The sequence below is a fragment of the Callorhinchus milii genome, unplaced genomic scaffold (genome assembly GCF_018977255.1).
Source record: "Callorhinchus milii isolate IMCB2004 unplaced genomic scaffold, IMCB_Cmil_1.0 Scaffold1, whole genome shotgun sequence".
Lineage (NCBI taxonomy): Eukaryota > Metazoa > Chordata > Chondrichthyes > Chimaeriformes > Callorhinchidae > Callorhinchus > Callorhinchus milii.
In genome coordinates, this window is record NW_024704742.1 from 40,961,579 (window position 1) to 40,979,069 (window position 17,491).

A 17,491-nucleotide genomic window follows, 5' to 3' on the forward strand; every position below is an offset into this window, starting at 1 on the left:
CAGAATAATAACCCTATGATCTCCCATCACAACACCAAGCTGCTTTTTAAATGAGTCCAGTATCCTGGCAACTTATTCCAGTCATTGATTACCCTCTGAGTAAAGAAATACTCTCTGATATCTGTCCTAAAATGACCTTTTACGCTCTTCTCTCAAGACTGAAGAGCCCTAGTTTGTCTAATCATTGCTCTTAGCTCATCCTTTCACACTAGGGATCATCGTCTTTGCTTCTCTCTACGCTGTCTCCAGCCCCCTTATGTCATGGTGATCAGAACTGTATGCAGTGTTCAAGGTGTGGTCTGACCAGTGCTCTTTACAGTCTGAGTATGACATCTGGGGATCTAAACTCAACTAATTTAGCAATATAGCCCAGCATCCGGTTTGTCTTGTTGATTGCTGTCTCTTACTATTTCAACATAGTGAGCGACAGGTCAACCAACATCTTGTGGTGAGATCTTGTTCAATGTATAGCAACACAATGCAAGAACTTCCCCTTCCGCCACGATAATAAAAGAACGCAGCTTCAAAGGAAACCACAGTCATTCTTAAAAGGAAAAAGAAAGATATCTATCCTCAGATAGAAATCTCTAAATTGTGAAACTGCTTCAGACCAATAGCAACATTATCTGCAGGTATGGGATCGACTTCCATATGTAGAGACAACACCCAACTCTACCTTTCAGTTTCCATTATACATTTCCAACACCTGGTCCTGATAACTTTTCCCCAACTCAAAACTGACAAAACTAAGGCTATCCTGCTTGGTTACCAGGAGTACCTCATCCCATCAAGTGCTGACCATATTGACATTCCAAGTATGCTCATTCCAACTGACTAACTTGGTGTTTTGTTCAACCCACAATTGGCCTTTAAACTTTTTTATCTGGGCTCTAACCACTTTCAGTCTACTTTCCTCCATTTCCACGTTTCCCACCTCCAGCACTACCTCACCCCAATTTAACTAAACCTCACACACCCATGCCTTTCTCACCACCCTCAGATTCTCCAATGCCCTGCTTACCTGGTTCCACCCTTCACAAATCATTCCAAATCATTCAGAAGACCGCAGCCACTTTCTTTTCCACTTTGAGCTCTGCACATTGATCACTTCCACTCTCACTTGGCTCCCTAAACCCAGAATTATTTTATGAACCTTGTCCTTACCTTGTGACTTGCGTTACTCTGCTCCCCCAACTGCTCCCTTTGTTCAGCCAACATTACCCTGATTCATGCCCCCCTTCACTATCCCCACTCTGGAACTCTCCTTGACAGTCCTCTATCTCACCCATTCTCAAAACCTATCTATGACTATGTATTCAACCTCCTTCCTTCTAACTCCCCCCACATCTTAGACCCAATCTGTCTTTGTAAAGATGTTTGTTTGATACGTTGTCCCTATTTGAAAAGTGCTTTGTATAAATGTATGGATTGCAGTGTTCCCGAGGTTTTACCTTTTTGAAAGGTTGACTCAGAAGCCCAGCAAAGAGCATTGAAAACATCAATTCTAAAGCAAAACAGTCTCCTCCTATGTTATAATTTCTAAGGTGTGGATAAGGGTGTGAGGTAGGGAAAATATTCCTAGTGATAGATTGAACATGGGGTTTGAAATTTAGTTCAGGATGAACAGAATGCTGAAGCTGTGCACCACTGGGTTAATCTGACTTCAAGATCCTCACCCTCGTATTCAAGTCCCTGCACTCCTCTGCAGCCCCTACCTCTCTGACCTCCTCTCTCCTCAAAACAGCACCCGTTGTCTTTGTTCCTCCGGGTCTGGCCTCCTCCTTGTCCCCCGAGTCTTCCGCTCCACCCTCGGCGGCCGTGCCTTCAGCCACAGAGGCTGGGGATCTGCTTTCCTCACTCCCTTCGTCTCGCTCCCTCCCTTCCCATTTTCAGGTCTCTGCTGAAGACCTTTCTTTTCGACCACGCCTTTGGTCACCTTCCCCCCCTTCCCCCCGGCTCGGTCCCAGGATCCGAAACTGTAAAGCACTCTGAGACGCCGTCTGGTGTGGAGAGCGCTATATAAATCCAAGTTGTTGTTGTTGAGTGAGGAATAGAGTCAAAGACATGTTGAATGCTGGCAAGAGCATTGCAATTTGCATACAACTGATATTTCTGGCTATCAAAGTAGAAGAGAAAATGGTTTTGTTAAACTAGTATGATGATTATCTGCACAAATAGTTCAAAAGAGTTTATGGAAAATTCACCAAGAGTGATTAACCAGTGACAGGCCTGTGCATTGTTACCACAGTTTATTGGCACACTTAATTAATGGCAAAGCATACATAAAATACATCCGTATAATGACACAAAGACTCATTTCTAAGTTTCACACATTGTGCTGAACATTTATGTGAATCAAATAGTATCTGCTCTAAATGATCTGTTAGTCCCCTTACAAAAGCTTACATAAATACACAAGCAAAAGAGACCAGCAAAGGTTCTTGCAAACCTGAATATAAACGATAATCACTACCAATGTCCCATGATAGCAACTGATCAAACTTAGAAACAATTTAAAGAAACCACAAAACATGTTCTACTAAGATGCCCACAAAATATAACGGGTTGCATGGCTTATAATACCAACTGTTTGTCAAAGCATTAAATATGAACTCACTAAAATAAAGTAGAGGTTTTTAATATTTCAATACTGCCCAATGCAGACATTTTTAAACAAGAAACTCTCAGGTGCAGCCTGGAGAAAGAAGAAACGATAAGGGAAAAAGCACAAAATGTGTTTATAATAAAAAGATTTAAATGTTCTTGTTTATTGAGAGGCTTGAGGTGTGGCATTTTCTGATTTGGGCTCCTGACTGGATTGGGCTTTGCTGTTCCAGGGGCTGTTATTTCCCAAAGCGGGAGAGTTATTGAAATCTTCCTCATCGTCGATGCCGTTTGCTGCGTCGTACTGTGTGTTCTCTAATCGAGTGATCAGCCGCTCGTCCTCATCCCCGAATTCTCCGCCCATCAATGTCGGTTCGCCCACCACCATGACATCCTGTAACAAGAACAAATAGTCCCAGGGTAAAACATTGCCAAGATTTCACGTCAATATCATTCACAGGAGAAAATGCAGACCAGTCCAAATAACTCGTGTCACAATGGATCTTAAACTGGTCCTGCAAGTATGGACTTGTGCACTGCACTATGCTGTCATATTGAGGACAGGTTGAACTAATAAAGGGTAAGGGGAAAGATCAAACCTCAACTAACTGGCTTATTGGCAATTTGGTGGACAGTCCTGTAGTTCATCATTAATCTTCAATCTAACCTCAACGAATCAGTTAAGTTCAGACCATTTTTAAAACTGATAAATGCTCTTTATCCTAACCCACGGTTTGTGTATTAACCAATTTATAAAAGAAACACTCCACCAGTATAACATCATCAATCAACTATGACTGCTCTCAGGTCAACAACTGAAGTTGTTTTTAGGAAATCACTTCTAAGAATCCAAAAGGAGTATTTCATTGTTGTTAGGAGCAACATTTTTCAGTGTTTAGTTTGAACATATCAGTTGTGTAAAGATTTAGACAGTTGTAAATACCGAGGGGCATTTTATACACCATGTATGTGAAGTGAATGAGTGGGGAGGGTCAGTTGTGGATTGTTCCAAGAGTTAACAAATGAGCTGCAATAAATACAACAGGAAAGTAAAAGTAAATTGCACACAATGGCCACTAGGTGGGGTCTACGTGCTAACAGTTACAACTCATTTTAACATAAAAATACAAGAAACAATTCACTTTTACATTGGCTTATAAAGAACAAATGGTAGTGTATTTTCCATAGGTCAGTAGCACTTAGTGTGCCTCCCCATCATTCTTCATATGTGTCTCTTCTCAAACTGTCAGCAGCAACAATTGTGAATAATTACTTAATTACAGAAGCAACAGCAGAAGATTATTAGCGAGCAATGTAACGGAAAACCAGAGGCAATATTATTGCAGTAGCTGGACAGTGTGTCTAGATCCATCAGATGCTGCAATTATTGCAGCAGCTGATGGGTCCAAATGCAGCAGCAAAGTCATTGCTGACCAGTACACAGCAGGCTTTTGTTTCTCTGTTTGTCAAAAAACATGTGTTCCCAATCACTGATAAAATATGCGGAGAGATCCCGCAGATTACTGCACAATTCAATTTCTTTACCATAAATGAAGCTTAGGAGTGACAAAAAAGTGAATGTTTTAAGATTAACAGAGCTGTAGAGGCAAACATGTCATTTCCAATACTTTGTTCAAAGTGTGCGAGTTGTGAGGACACAGTGTTATGTGGAGAGGGACAGAATGGATGGCACTTGGCATCACAATCCTGTGCTTGGTCATAGGGCCATAACGCACTGCCAACCAGCCATTAACATAAAATGTGTGAAATTTCCCATCATAGAAACAACAGCAGCAACAAAATTACATTTATAGAGCGGCTTTCACGTTGGGAAGATGTCCCAAAGCGCTGAACAGTCAGGTGTCGGGGCCTGAGCATGGGGGAGGGGTGGTGTAGGGGTGAGGGAAGGCAGAGAGGTGGGAGGGAGATCAAAGGCACAGTCGAAGAGAAGGGTCTTGAGACTGGCCTTCAAGGAGGCAAGGGAGGAAGCGAGGCAAAGGGTTCCAGAGTATGGTTACTGACCCACCCGCCAGTGGAAATAGTTTCTCCTTGTTTACCCTATCGAATTCCCTCATAATTTTGAAAATTTCCATTAAGTCTCCTCTTAAACTTGTCTGCTCCAAGAAAAAATAATCCCAGCTTCTCTAGTCTCTTCTGGTAACTGAAGTCCCTCATTCCTGGTACCGTCCTGGTAAATCTCCTTTGCACCCTCTCCAATGCCTTGACATTCTTCCTAAAGTGTGGTGCCCAGAACTGAACACAGTACTCTCGCTGAGGCCTAACCAATATTTTATAAAGGTTCATCATAACTTCCTGACTTTTGTATTCTATGCAACTATTTATAAAGCCGAGTATCCTGTATGCTTTTTTTAAACAACTTTATCTACCTGTCCTGCCAGGTTCAAAGATTTACTTATATGAACCCCCAGATCTCTCTGTTCCTTCACCCCTTTTGGACTGCATCATCAGCTTATATTGCCTCCCCCTCATTCTTTCTCCTAAAATGCATCAGTTCGCATTTCTCCACATTAAACTTCATCTGCCACGTGTCTGCCCAATTTATCAGTCTGTCTAGGTCCATTTGCAGTCTGCTACTATCCTCCTCAAAGTTTACATTTAAATAGTTTTAAAACTATTTAAATGCAAACTTAATCCTTTCTAGTAAATTATCGGCATTTAAAATTCATGAGACAACATCAATGAATATTGATTTACTTTGCACGCTTAATGAGGACTCTTCATTGTGAATTCCATTTGCTAGACCTTTTGAGACTCCAAGTTGATTTCATTTCTGAATACAGCAGATGAATATTGCTAACATTAATTTCAGGGGAAAAATATTGTTACAAGAAAATCCCACTCAAAAGTCTAATTCAAAGAGAAAAGTCATAATTTCCAGTCTGTCACAAAGAAAAAAAGCACAAAGTTTGGATAAATAAAAATAGAACTGAATCTTTTTAAAACAGTCAACCTTTTTGAGTTAATCTTCCAATGTTAACACAATTTCAGGGTGATATTAATAAATAAGCACTCAGTAGAGTTCTATTAGCCTATTGTTCAGAGATGGGTAACTCCCAGCCTTGACAAGCTGAACACAGTATAGTAATTTACTAAATTTATCTCTTCACCTCCATCCTTCTTTGCTTTTGTTTTGTGGTCTCTTACAGAGTTGCCCCACTCCACAGGTGCATTTTACACATTTATACCATTCTTTTTGTTGGATAACATTTCCGTTTTGGGTGAGTGAAAAGTTCATTTGGTTAAATGCAAAAAGATAGCTGATTGACCGTAAGCCAAATGACTTTTGAAACATTTCCCAGCACTGTGTCCTTTTAACCAGAGATTGAATATCCTTTCAGAAATAGTTTACAATAGTGAGGGCCATACCATTAGACTAAATCATTTGTGGGTGACTTGCTGAAATCAACAGCGACAAATGAATAAAGATAAAGATGAAGAACAGAGGGCATTGCGTGTGCTTTCTATTTCTGATTTTTCTTCTTCTGAAACTTTAAATAACCTATAAATTTAAAAAAATGAAATGGAAAAAATAGAATATTATATACCTGGGAGTATCTATTTATGGTGGGTATTATGATCGGTTGACTATGTTACAGTATTTGAAGCCCTTTTCTTGAAGAGATGTGTCAAGATTTGAACACATTGATAAGCACTATGACTGACACCTTGACTCAATGTGCTTTGGTTCATTGTGGAATAACCAAGATTGTTTTTTTTATAAAGAATGTTGTGAACTGATACTCATTACTTCTGAATTCCCATATGGATCAGAAACATTGATTCTCTCGCCCTCTACGCCCATCAAAGGGGTGACTCAGGTTGTTTTCACAGTGAAGAAGCATTACAGCCAAGCTCAAGCTTATGTTCACAGACATGTGCATAACTAGGGGGTAACTGGGCAGCGATCAGGAAAGGGAATTCTGAGGCCTCTGTAAAGTCCAGCCGCTGCTCTGGCTAAGATCAATTAACTATGCTGAGACCGAGCATTAATCTTGGGAATTTGATCTCTGATCTGGGACACTGCCCTGCGTGAGAGGCGGTACATAAATGCAACTTGTTGTTATTGTTGATCTGTAAGGTTCAATTTCACACCACTACTGGCATGGCCAACAGTGCTATTGGAGGAAGTTATCTCCATTTCCCTACTATCAGATAAGTAATCATTAGATAGATCCTAAATCTATTCCTCTGCCTTTACTGGACTAACATAAGAAGTGCAATGAAGTATAAACTTTCCAAGTATAGATTGCTGAATTGAAAACTACTTTCTAGCAGTTATTTTTCAGGAATGTTTTTAATGCTGCAAAACAGACACAGGATTTCCCGATCAGTCACTCTCCTGCCTTTATATTTTCTTATATTTTCTTCACCATCTATATATCTCTCGTCATTTTAATGATCTAGAAAGTTCCTTCCCCCTGCCTCCATTATTTTTTCAAAAAGACTGTTCATCTCTATGAGCCTCTCAGAGAGCTATCTACCCATCTAACTTAGCATTCTCATCATATAATAATCCTTTTATTTGATGTAGCTCCTTATCACGTCTTTGAGACATCTCAAAGACTATATAGAATATACACAGAATATACTGTAAAGTGAATTTACTGTATATATTTGTGGGCGAAATGCAGCAGCCAAATTGCACACAGCAATGTCTCACACAGTCGTGGATTGAACGGACCAATTTATTATTATTTTTTTCGAAGGAATTACTACCTCCGGAAAAGTAATCCACCAATCGACTAACAACTGGGTTCCTACTTACTGCTAGGTAAACAGAGGAGTGGAGTAAGGAAACTTGCCCACATTTCGCCCTGTCAGAAATCAAACCCAGGTCTCTCACTTGTGAGGCGAGTGCTCTAACCACTGAGCTACAGCACTCCACATATAATATTACGAGAAATACTCTCATCCAAGTTAAAATTTCTGTCAACTCACAGGAACTCTGCTCCAGTTCCTGTGAGTCATTATTACATAATAATATTACATGCAATGTTATAATAATATGTAATCATGATGTTATGACGCATTACATATTACATGATCATATTACTACATAATCCTAATTGTTCGCCTACAAATACACAGTCATTAGACTTTACAGCAAATTCTGTGAAGCCCTTTGAAACGTGAAAAGCGTTATATCAAATGTAAGGACAATTATTATTGTTGAAAAGAGGTTGGATTTAAGGTGGAATATAACGATAATAATCCTTATGTTTGGTTTAGCATCTTTCCCATCAGGAAAATATCCCAAAGATCTTCACAGGATATACTGTAAAGTGGAGTGAATATGGGCGAAGAGAGAAAGAGAGGGTACAAAACAAAGTAGTAGAGGGTGGGAGATTCAGAGGTTAGAGGGATAGGAACTGAAGACTTGGTCACTAATGGGGTGGCCCAAGGAGAGCAGGGACACGCAGCGAGCATGAGTTAGGTGAGTGGAGGGTGCGAGCGAAGGGAGAAGATTGGAGAGGTAAGGAGGTATTCTGAAGGATAAGTAAAGAAAACACACTGGCCATTATATACTGCACTGGGAAGGGGGAGAAGAGGAAATTATTGAGCTTCTGAACTGCTATAAGAGACTAGGAGTGAGTCTTGGCGGCTCTCTATGATAATAATTAATTGTAGAAACAGGTTTGCTTATGTAAGCCACAGCGTGTCCCATGGAACATCTCAATGCTCCAGCCACCACTGCTGCAATGTTTGTTCTACTGTTTGATCACTGTAATTAATTTAGATTTTTTTAAAAAGTGAGATAACAGCGTACATACTGATGAGATAATTTGCAAAGGTAATTAAGTAATTAGGGAAAACCCGCTGATTGCCAACAAGTCCTACATTTGCCATCTGTTACTAAGGAGCCTGCCACCTATAAACATGTTGGAACCGTACCACAATCTGTGCAGAAAATGTTGAAGTCTGGCCAGCTGTTGCAGCAAGCTGAATGTTAGCAAAATAGCAAGACAGACGCTGTTAATTACCAGTACACTGAGGAATATCCCCACTCATCTCATTAACAGAGAGTGGGGGAAAAAGCTTGTGGCTGTGGGAAAGCAATTGCGGCACCTAATAAGGAATACACACAGAAATTGGTTCACTCCCAAAACAAGATTAAGTCAACACAACATTGTTTTAAAGGGTGGAACGCAGAAAGATAAACAAGAACATTGTAAAGGTTCGTTAAACTCAATCATACCACTTGGCACCTGAACCAAACCGTTTACACCCATTCCACAACCCCGCAGCGGCAGAAGCACTTTGTTTCCCTGAGTCTCGCCATGTGGCTAATTTACAAGATTTGCAATCAAGAAGAAGTCAGCAGTATTTATTGATTTCAAAACACAATAGGTTAAAAGTCCTTAATTCGTATATTCATTAATGACTAGTCAGCGTGGAATGAAAAAAATGTGTCAGTAGTCAAAATGTTGCTACTTTCTGAAGATTTCTTTATCATTTTCACATTCAGGTTTAACATGCTGGAAAATTAGCAATTGAAGCGAGTAGTAGTAATAGTAATTTCTGCAGGTAACCAGAAGTGGGTCATGCTGACTAACTTGAACACTGCAATTTACTTCCAGGTCCTTCAGAGTGGAGTTGCAATGGATTGGCATGATGCACTTCAGGTTACCAGCTGTTAAAACTCAGAATTATTGTTACCAACTGGTACATACTAGACTCCCATTAGATATACACAATATTACTGTACAGTATGTAGGAAACAGAAAGCAAATGCAGATCAATAGGTTCAGATGCACAAAGGCAGCAAGAGAAGAGGTCACAGATGAAGAGCAAGCTTAGGTCAGGAAGTATTTTATTTACATAAAGTAATCAACAGCTGGAATGTGTTACCATGAAGGGTGATAGAGGCCTGGGCACTGGATTCACTGAAGAAAAATCATGATGCTTAGCAAGATGGAAGAGCTGATGTTCTTGAAGAATGAGTCCGAATGGGTTGAACGTCTGAACCTGTCTTATGATCTGTTTTTGCCACAAAACATCCGCCCCCCTCCTACTCATATATAACAACTAATTTTAAAAAAATCTGTTCAGATAAGATACATACTGCATTGACAAGAGGGTTGGCTTTAAGGCCAGATCTGAATATGATGGAGCATATTCCAATTTTACCCTATAAACTATATGTTATGAGGATGAAGGGACTCAGGCTCAGCTGTTCAGCTGCACCCCAATCCTTGTTAACTGCTCCTTGTGAGGTCAATCGTAAGTGTAAAAGATTCACCTTTCAATTCCATAAATCTGCAAATTGGTACATAGGCTGGACAAGTAAAGTTTACACCCACGTAAAAAACATTTCGAGTGAACCACACATTCATGCCTGTGATGCTACAAATGATACTTTGGTTTTCTTGCCATTATGGGACATACATAGTCATCTGCAAAGTTTTAAATTGAGAATTCTATTCCATTCAATGCAACAAATCATGCAAAAAAATGATAGTTAACAGTTTATACTTGCATATCTGTAACCTCCCCACCACCCCACCCACCTAACATCCAATACAGTCAAACCTCTTTTCAGCAATCACAGAGGGGACTGAACCAAAGTGGCCTTTATGTAAGGATGGCCTCTGAGTAAGGGTTCACAGGTACGTTGACTGGGCCCGAAATTAAAAAAATTTTTGCAGTCCAAAAATTCCTGTTGGTCCACGTTTAGAGTCCCACCAGACTCCTAGAGCACTTACCAACCCCGCCTCACCAGTGAGACAGGAAAATTTGGGCAACACATGCGCTGCTTAGTACGGCATTGGTAAATGTGCTAGGAGTCTCGCAGGAGTCTATACACGAGCCCGCGGAAATTGGTAACGCATTACCAGTAAGTACACTTAAATTCAGTTAGAACTGGCCACTGAAAAGTATGTTTATCACTGACAGGGTTAAAAAACACAACCACTGATTGCGTTAGTCTGGTAGTTGCTGAATAGTTTTTTTTAAATGGAAAATCGGTCTGGAATGTTCCAGGGTGGTTGTTGATGGCAGATGGTTGCTGAATAGAGGTGGTTGCTTTAAAAGGTTTGACTGGAGTTACCCAAGCTAGCTTCTGTGCTCCTAGGACTGCTTTTTAATAAGATATTAAAATTTTCGCAGAGGTTAGCCCTGTCCATGTGGTCTAGCTCTCTGGAAGGAATAGGGAGTTCTCCTACATATCCAATAATGCTCTTCTAAATCCATGTGCTAGATACAGTGTCTTGGGATACCCAGAAACCAGAAATTCCAAGTCTTAGTCTATAACAGTGCCATGGAATTTTTGCCGTCCACCTGAATAGACAGGCTTGGCTTAATGTCTTATCTGAAGAATGGTTATAAACAAAAAGGTATAGAAAAAGGGCCATTTCGATTGAAAAAGTGCTGCGTGGAAAAGTTGTTGCTTTACGGGTGCCTTGCATCCAGATACAAGCGACATAAACTACAACTCCAGCAAGGAAACCCAGTTATTTTGACATTAACTCACAAGGCAATCTCGGATCAGAGCAGAGTACTAGCCAGCATGAGGCACCGTGATGGTATTGCTTTCCTGAGGGATGTTTTTTCAACCCCAATCCAGAGATGGAAAGAAAAGCTGCAAATGTAGCAAATTTAAAATAAAATGAGAAGATTCTGGAAATGCGGGTCAGCCAGACCCTGAAAGAGAAAGCTGGATAAATGTTTTTTAAAGTCTTAAAGTCTTATCCTTCTGAAGTCTTAATGACTATCCTCCTTGGAGGAGGGGGGGGGGGGGGAGGGGAGAGAAGGCTCCTTAGAGCTGAACTGGCTCCAAGGACTTTCAGAATCAAGCGTACCCTCTATGGTTTCGGTCATCCAGTTCCTGAGTCAGACGGATCCGCAGTATTCCAGGGCACTGCTGAGCCAGTCTGGCTCAATGGCAAAAAATGGAACAGTAGACCAGTCACTGGGGCAGGGATTCTTCTCACTCAGCTCCGATTAATCCTGCAAGGCAAAGGCCTAACGGGTATGGTAATCCAGGCTGGATAAATAGCGGAAAGCTTGCCAGATAGTGCTTTCAATGGCAAGCTATGTGGTTTTAGCTGGTTCGACTCCAGCAGTACCCCGATGTACACTCTGGGTCTAATACTTTATGGAATTAGATAAGCAAGCTGCATCCCTCCAGGGACAGAGAGCACATTCCCTTCCAATAAATATCTAGAGGATTTCCATGTATAGGTGGGATGTATGGAACTCGCAGTTTGGTTACATACTCTTAAGCATGGTGCTTGGTCTCTGCATGTGTCAGACATCCGGATCTCTATGTTTTTGGTCTGACCAAAGAAATAGAGTTTTGAATAAGGACTCGTGTGAAACATTAATTTATCTTTCTCTTTCAGATGCCGATGGACCTGTTGTATATCTCCAATGCTTTATCTCCCAAAAGCAAACTGAATGAATACTAAGAGTTATGCATTCACTTTCTTCATATATAAATAGCTATTGTCTTAAACTTTCATTCATTCAGACGCTTATGGTAACAAACTAAAGAAACAGAAGCTCTGGACCACTATGATAGGATTTTTCACCACCGATAACCAGTTTCGCTGAGGCATGTTTGTTATGTGGTTCAGTTACCGGTTGTGAAATAAATACGGTCACAAAAGTCCTGAGTGAGCACTCCAGCTATACCATCGTTTTAACTCATTATGTCCAAAAAGTATACATGTTTTATAAACGAAGTTTATTTTTCTCTCTCTCTCGTTCTCTATTTTATTTTCCCCCTCCGTGTTTTTCGGGGATTTACCTGTTCCGCAGCAGTGGAGGACTACATCTAGGATGTCATGTGGAGTCGTGGTGCTGCACTGTGGGATGAGGACGCTGAGATTTCAGGGTGAGCCGCCATGGGGAGGAGGAGTCCTGGAGGAGGTGGATGAAGCCCTGCTGGAGCTGTTGCCAGTGCAGAGAAGGGAGGATATCGTGGGGCCCGATTACATCGTTGGAGCCGCTTTTAAAAAAAATTATTTTAGTTTTTCTTTCAGTTTTAATGTTTGCTTAAGCGTTTTTTGTTTTAAAAAGTAGGTTGTATTGCTGGTCGAAACAATATTTTGTTTTTTTTTCAAGTTTGGGGCTTTTATTATTTCAAGGCTTGGTGTCCATGAGGTGTTGCTGGCTTAATGAAGAAGCTTTAAGGGGGTAATGGATTTAACGATGATTTCTGTACGCAGAGGTTTGTGGGAGGGGGAAAAGTCCGTCATTTTTGTTTGTTTACAACTTCATTTTGTTCCACTTTGATAACTACAGTGGTCTGTGGAGCACAAGGTCTCTCTGGAGGCTGACAATTTGGTCTTGATTTGCACCTGTACGAGATCCTTTAGGATAGAGTGTTATTTAGATATGAGCAGACCCATGAAGGAAAGAAACAGCAACATTATTTACACTTGGGATATCACAATATTCTACAGATCTGAACCACAGTATGAGAGCATTTTACGTATCATGTACATTTTCCACAATTGCTCATTTTCAGAGGGGAAACAAGCAGATCATCTATAATGTTACCTGGTTACTACAGGAACCCATTTTCAAATCCTAGACATAGATAATACTGCAAATTAACCTCACATAAAACAGGTGCTAATGGGAACCATGAAATGCAAGATAGATGCCAGAAGAGAAAGGTTGATTTAGAACAAGTGCACTGGGTGAAAATTTGCAGCCTGACATTCCTTCTTATCTTAGCCTATAAGACTATTTTGCCTTTAAATTTCAGATTGTGCAGAATTGTGGAAAATTCTTAAATCCATCTTTATTTGGAAATCACTTTGCTGCAGTTATTCAAAAGAAAATACTTTCAAATTAAGGCTGAGTCTAAAAATTCTCCTTGATTGTTTGCAGCCCTAACTTAAGACAAACTGGTCTTGCAGACTAAGTCAAGGTGAAGTTTCAGACCTCAGATGCACTGTGGTGAGAGTGGGCAATTTTGCAGAATTTAAAGAACCTAAAAGAGTTTGGTTCTGGATGCAAAAAGACTTGATATTAATATTCAAGAATTAAATATAAACCTTCTCAACATTTTATGACCAAAAAGAAGGGATTATTTTACTTTACAACAGGGTAACTGTTGGATATAGTACTGTCCAGACACAGAAATGAAAGGGGATGCTTACAGGTACCTGACTGGAGAGACTGAAGTTGCCTGCAGGGCTTTTCTTCTTGTTGTTAGTGCTGTTGGTGTTTCCTGCATTGCTGTTTGAGATGCTGTTTGCTGAGTTCTTCCTCTTTCTCCGTTTGTTGGTCTGTTGTCTGGTAGGTTCTGCTGTAGAAAACAAATCAAAAACAAAAGCAAAGAACCACAGTCAGAGTTTCTGCATTGAGCTAACGCTCCAATGTTTGATATTGGTCACGTACTGTCTTTACCTAACCAGCCGGAGAGAAGGGTTATACAAGGTGCTGCTGTGTCAAGCAACACTTGTCAAAGGCACAGCTGAGGAATCCCTACTGGTTAAACGCATGACCCAAATTTATCTCCTATGTGTCATTCCAAAGTTTACATTTAATTTTACTAAATGCCACTCAGTTCATAAAGGCTCCTATCATCTCTGAACATTGAAAAGGTCCAGGTAAGCAAAACAATGTGCTTGCCTTATAGTATTAATAAAAGGCCAAGCAAAATATTGTATTTTTAAAAATTAAATTTTAGAAGGTCACAAGTTCACGTCCCAAAGCTGCCAGATACTCAGTTAAATACCCTTGTTTTGTCAGATGAGTTTTGCTAGCCCTCAGCCTGCCAGTGAAAATGACCTCCTCTCAGGACGTTACAAGTTCCAGGTCTATAGAAAGAAAAGACTGGCATCACCTGCTATGCTTCGTGCTGGAAAATCACAATCCAGCACAGGAAGTAGTCATAGAAACGCTTGGGTGTTGATATCTCAACACCTACAGCTAATACTACATTCTATTATATAATACTTATTATTATTAATAATAAATAATGTAAATATTAATCCTTTCATTTGATACAGCGCTTTTAATGTCTTCTCGACGTCTCAAAGCGGTTCACAGAATATACTGTAAAGTGAATTGACTGCATATTTTTGGGCGAAACGCGGCAGCCAATTGCGCACAGCAGTGTCCCACAAACAGTCGTGGATTGAAGTGACCAATTTATTATTGTTTTTTTTTCTTGAGGGATTATTATCAGGTGTGTGGAGTAAGGAAACTCGCCCAAGGTTTTACCTACCAGAAATCAAACCCATGTTTCTCGCGTGCTCTAACCACTGAGCTACAGGACTCCATACTAATAATATCCATCCTTCCAACCAGAGGAGAATATGTTGCAGTAACTAGCCTATGATTAAAGATAAGTGGAAGATGGCAATAAAACTATAGCAATGATAATAAGACTTTCACAGCGTGAGTCCAAAAGAATTTTATAGGTTCAATTTACTCCTAGAAATTGCTGAAAAAACTTTATTTTCTGTCTAGATCCTAGCTTTCTCCTTTTGCCTCAATATAGTAAATGACCAGGAAAACATTACTGTTCTTACTTTCAGGCATTCCATATTATATGTATGATATATATGTTATATCATTTTTCGACATACTCTTGATATGAGAAATCTTGAATTCCTTCAAGAAGACCCGAGATTGCAAGTTGGCAAGAGTAACACTGGAGAGTTACTTTATCGCCATTGTGTAGTCCTGTAGCTCAGTGGTTAGAGCACTCGCTTTGCAAGCGAGAGATCTGAGTTCAATTCCAGGCAGAGGGCGAAACCTTGGGCAAGTTTCCTTACTCCACACGCCTAATAATAATCCCTCCGAAACCAAAAACAATAATAAATTGGTCATTTTCAATCTACGACTGTTTGTGGGACATTGCTGTGCGCAATTGGCTGCCGCGTTCGCCCACAAATATACAGTTAATTCACTTTACTGTGTGTTCTGTGAAGCGCTTTGGGACGTCCTCCCGACGTGAAAAGCGCTATATCAAATGCAAGGATTATTATCAATGATCCAATGGGTGCTTTGACTCAAGTAATCAAATTGAAAATAACAATAATAATAATACTTGCATTTGATTTAGAGCTTTTCACGTCGAGAGGACGTCCCAAAGCACTTCACAGAATATACTGTAAAGTGAATTGACTGTATATTTGTGGGCGAACGCGGCAGCCAATTGCGCACAGCAACGTCCCACAAACAGTCGTAGATTGAAAATGACCAATTTATTATTGTTTTGGGTTTTTGGAGAGATTATTATTAGGTGTGTGGAGTAAGGAAACTTGCCCAAGGTTTCGCCCTCTGCCTGGAATTCAACTCAGGTCACTCACTTGCAAAGCGAGTGCTCTAACCACTGAGCTACAGAACTCCAACATGATTTTCTACTGGGGCCAACTGCATGTCGCAGATAGAATCACAGCTGGAGGTAGCTACAAGGTTGTAATCCAATCGTGGGGTAAGGATGCCGTCATGTGGATTGTGAAAATCATCTGAACCCCAAGAGTGGAAGCCTTGGAGTTTCCTCCCCATATGAATTATTTTAATTAGTTTTACACTTCGAATGACTTAAAAGTAATTCAATTTTGTTTTCTTACCGTTGTGGGCTGGGCGCGCCAAGCGAGGTTGTGGGGTTGAGGCGGTGTGACGTAGGAGAAAGGGTATTACAGCTGATTGTGAGGTTCGACCTGAAGGATTACAGCATCACGTGATAAGGTATTTTACTTTTACATGCTTGTTATTTGCAGAGGTTTTACCGGTTCATAAACTGTAGTAAGTATTGTACATATTGTTTTGTAAAACATTTTGTGAGGGTGTGAATTCCCTCCATTTCTCCACAGTCCCACTGATCTCCCCGACCACGCAACTCCCTCGGCCAATATAGTGGGCAGACAGCCTGATGACAGGCCTTCGCTTTTGCCCCTCCCAGCCAGCTGCCAGGAGGTGCACACAAATGGCTCTGGCGAGGCCATTCCTTTCGATTGTCTCTCCCTCCTGTGGTGAGGCATTTGCCCTCCCCTCGATGCTTCCCCACTCAGTTGAAACCGGCAACTTCATAGCATGAAGTGGGGTGGGGAATTGAAGCAAAGTCCCACCATTTGCAGCGGCCCAGTGAGCTGGGACTCCATCACAATGCACCATTACGTCACTCTAGGATTCAACAGTTTGTAATTGACTGCACACTCCATCCTCACAAATGGATGGTGATGGGACCTAATAGGAATAGGACCACAACAATAGTTCCCTCTCCTATCAAGTCAGATTTGCTCCACTTATGCAACTGGTGTTGAGTGAAATGGTGTAACAATGAAAGCAACAACTCGCTGTGAGCATCAGCACCCACACTACATTAGAAGTAGGAGGGAATACAAACTGATTATAGAAGTACTGAATTGATGTTTTTACTCCATTTAGTTTTGTCAAAGGTTTAAGTGTAGTCATTGTAATTAAATGTTTTAGTTGGTCAATCCCGATTGAAAGTCTCTGCTTCTTTTGTGTGAGAAAGATTCTTAGTGCTGCTGTTGTAAAAGCTACTTCAAGAAACATATTAAAGATACTGGGATTGAAAAAGAGCTCTTCAGGAAAAAGGTAGTTTTACAGGCCATTGATATCAGAAGAAGTGCTTTGTGACTTAAATTGTATTTCCAGCAGTTCTGGATGGAGACAAATTTAGAAGAATGGAAAAAGAACTCTGGAAAAATGACATTCATTTGGCACTGCAAAAAGATTCTGCTTCCAAATTTCTAAAATTAAGCATCTCACATTTGAAGGCAATTGTCTTAAGCGTAAGAACATGAGACATTTCTGGACCAGTTAAGGTGCTTCTTGCTTTAGGGGTGTGCCAATTTTGAATTGATTGAGGTATTTGGCACCGACAATGATTCAAGCTACAGCATTGGAACCAACATTCAGTTTAAGATCTACA

At 40.5% G+C, this 17,491-nt stretch overlaps 1 protein-coding gene across 9 annotated transcripts in view; it reads right to left on the reverse strand.

The window, feature by feature from the left end:
* Window positions 1-2,232: 2,232 nt before the first annotated feature.
* LOC103175802 (LIM domain-binding protein 2) overlaps window positions 2,233-17,491 on the reverse strand; it is a 261,273-nt gene continuing 246,014 nt past the window's right edge. For 4 of the 9 annotated variants that reach the window (XM_007889013.2, XM_042340890.1, XM_042340874.1 and 1 more), the window contains 3 exons: window positions 16,164-16,253; window positions 13,737-13,885; window positions 2,233-2,998 (listed from right to left, as the gene is read on the reverse strand). In XM_007889013.2, coding sequence (XP_007887204.1) covers window positions 2,768-2,998; window positions 13,737-13,885; window positions 16,164-16,253 — 470 coding nt within the window. In that variant the 3' untranslated portion in view covers window positions 2,233-2,767. Of the gene's footprint in view, window positions 2,999-12,373; window positions 12,575-13,736; window positions 13,886-16,163; window positions 16,254-17,491 lie in introns of all 9 variants that reach the window. The other 5 variants (XM_042340893.1, XM_042340881.1, XM_042340904.1 and 2 more) reach the window with 4 other exon arrangements.